General features: G+C 36.4%; 1 protein-coding gene across 1 annotated transcript in view; it reads left to right on the plus strand.

Moving 5' to 3' along the window:
• LOC109582064 (uncharacterized) overlaps positions 1-2,350 on the plus strand; it is a 9,990-nt gene that overhangs the window by 7,348 nt on the left and 292 nt on the right. The window contains exons 6-10 of the mRNA XM_019996654.1: positions 905-1,087; positions 1,130-1,257; positions 1,309-1,461; positions 1,519-1,771; positions 1,915-1,975. Of these exons, the coding sequence (XP_019852213.1) occupies positions 905-1,087; positions 1,130-1,257; positions 1,309-1,461; positions 1,519-1,771; positions 1,915-1,975 (778 nt within the window). The remainder of the gene's footprint in view (positions 1-904; positions 1,088-1,129; positions 1,258-1,308; positions 1,462-1,518; positions 1,772-1,914; positions 1,976-2,350) is intronic.

Below are 2,350 nucleotides of genomic sequence, written 5' to 3' on the forward strand. Positions count from 1 at the left end.
CTCTAGAATCCTACTTAACCTTGTTTGTTTAAATTTTTATGTTTTAATTTATAGACCTTAAGGAAAAGGAGTTGTACATAGCCAAACTAGTGAAGGAAAGACAAGAGAGGGTCCTCAAGCAACCTATCAAAAAGACTAGTTCCATTGGACTACAATTTAATTACCTGATCCCTTCAATGGGTAAGAGTATTATTGACTGACTGACTGTGTGTCTTATTACTACTGATAGATAATTAGGACTGTCTGAGTGATGTACAAGTAGCGGAGAAGAAGCTGTTTCTAGTTCAAGGAGAGAAACCTCAACTAATTAATTGGGAGAAATATGGTCTAAGGATTGGAGTACAAGAAGATACCTTATCACCCACCGATACAGTTGAGGTAGCAGTGGTCGCTCTTGTAGGAGGAAAGTTTGTGTTTCCAAAGAATACAGTACTAGTGAGTGCTGTTTATGCTGTTTCAGTATCCAAGCCTCTCCTCAAGCCATTGCGACTAGAAATTGAGCACTGCATTGATCTGAGGGGGCGACCAGGTCTTACACAATTTTTGAAGTTTGCCATAGCTCCCGTGAGCACACACAGTCTTCCCTACCAGTTCTTTGTAGTTGAAGAAGGAGAGTTTAAAGCTGATAGTTGGTATGGATCTATTCAACGTAAAGAGTTCTGTTTGGTAGCTATTGTTGGGGAGAAATTTCTACCCAAATCATCAACTAATGGAGAAGAGTCAGAGGAAGAGGAGGAGGAGGAACAAGCAGAAGAGGAAACTGAGGAGGAAGTGGAAGTTGGTAATTCCAGTGATTCGGATAAGACTAAAGATCCACCAGGAGGTAGTAGTGGAGGACAAGGTCAGTAATGAATCAGTGAGTGTGTACTAGTATATAATGAACTGAATCTATTGCACTATGTAGGAGAGTCTACTAGTAATGAGGGAGTAGAGGAAGAGGGGGAGACTGGAGGTCAACCATTACATGAGGAAGGAAATGAAGAGCAAGATAATGAAAGAGTAGAAGAGTCAAAGGATCATGAAGAACCACAGCATGAAGAAGGAACTGCTCCAATACCTTGTACTGAGATTAGTTCAGATTTTAATAGTAAGTAACAGTAAATATTAATTATTGTACTTTTGTGAATAGGTAAAGTAGTGGTTTCAACTGGTATAGTAGAGAATATGGCTTATGCTGGACTGGTTTATTATGAAGAGAAAAGAGCTGAAGATTTGGTGACATTTGCTGCTGCAAAAGATCTAAGTGCACTGCTTGAGGTAACTTCACTTATATTATGTAATTATATAGCCGTCTGACTTTGTTTATAGTTTATTAAAAAAGACTGTCCTCATGCTGAAAGAGGGCAAAATATTCTATTTTGTTTTAAAGATTATCATGGATATATTGAGTTAAAATTTGATGCACCTCAAAAGAAACCATTCACTGGTTGGAATATTGAGCCTCACATGGACTCATGCAAAGTAAGAAAGAATGGGGCCCATAATATGTACTGGCATTATGTATAATGTTATTAATAGTTTCTACGTTGTGATGTTGATAATTTTGGTGAAGCTAATTATCCTCTTCCTCCATGTTGTCTGGTATCAGTCTATGCTTCACCTGGTGCTGTACCATCACTACATTACTCTGTACCACTGGATGGAGTGGCCGATCCTGTTACATTATTCATTCATCGATCACTGAGAACTGCTCCTCCTCCTTCAGTACAAGGTACTAGCTCAAGTTCCTCTACTGCTAGTATCAGTCAAACCAGGAGAGAGACTGAAGAAGGTATGGTTGATATTAACATAATAACACACTAATCACTAAATTTGTATCATTGATGGGTACGTTTAGATCTGATATTGCTCATAGAGTAATGACAGAATGTACTTCATTAATAAAGAATTGTGGGATTGATATTTACTTCTTAGTTGACAAGCTACTGGAACACAATATTATCAATGCAAGAGAGAAGAGAGGAATAACTGATGGCTACACTAAACAAACCGCTGGTGAAAGAATGGATGAATTGCTTCACATCATTTCCAGCTCCATTAGTATGGAAGGAGAAGTATTTGGTATATTCTTAGATATACTTAGAGAAGAAGGTACTAGAAGAACTATTAAACTAGCTAATAAACTAATAGAAAGATATAAATCGATGTAGATGTTTTATTCTTATTATTTTATTTAATATTCTACATTGTATTTTTATTAGTTTAGAAATGAACTAGGACTTGATTTTGATCCTTGATAGTAGTTTTGATTAATTTTATTGATTTTCCATAATTATTGCTTATTGAAAAATAATTATGCCATTTGTAAAAATACCATGTACTTATAGCGCATGCTTTTACCAAAAATGGC

Source organism: Amphimedon queenslandica, unplaced genomic scaffold (genome assembly GCF_000090795.2).
Source record: "Amphimedon queenslandica unplaced genomic scaffold, v1.1 AMPQUscaffold_13402, whole genome shotgun sequence".
NCBI lineage: Eukaryota > Metazoa > Porifera > Demospongiae > Haplosclerida > Niphatidae > Amphimedon > Amphimedon queenslandica.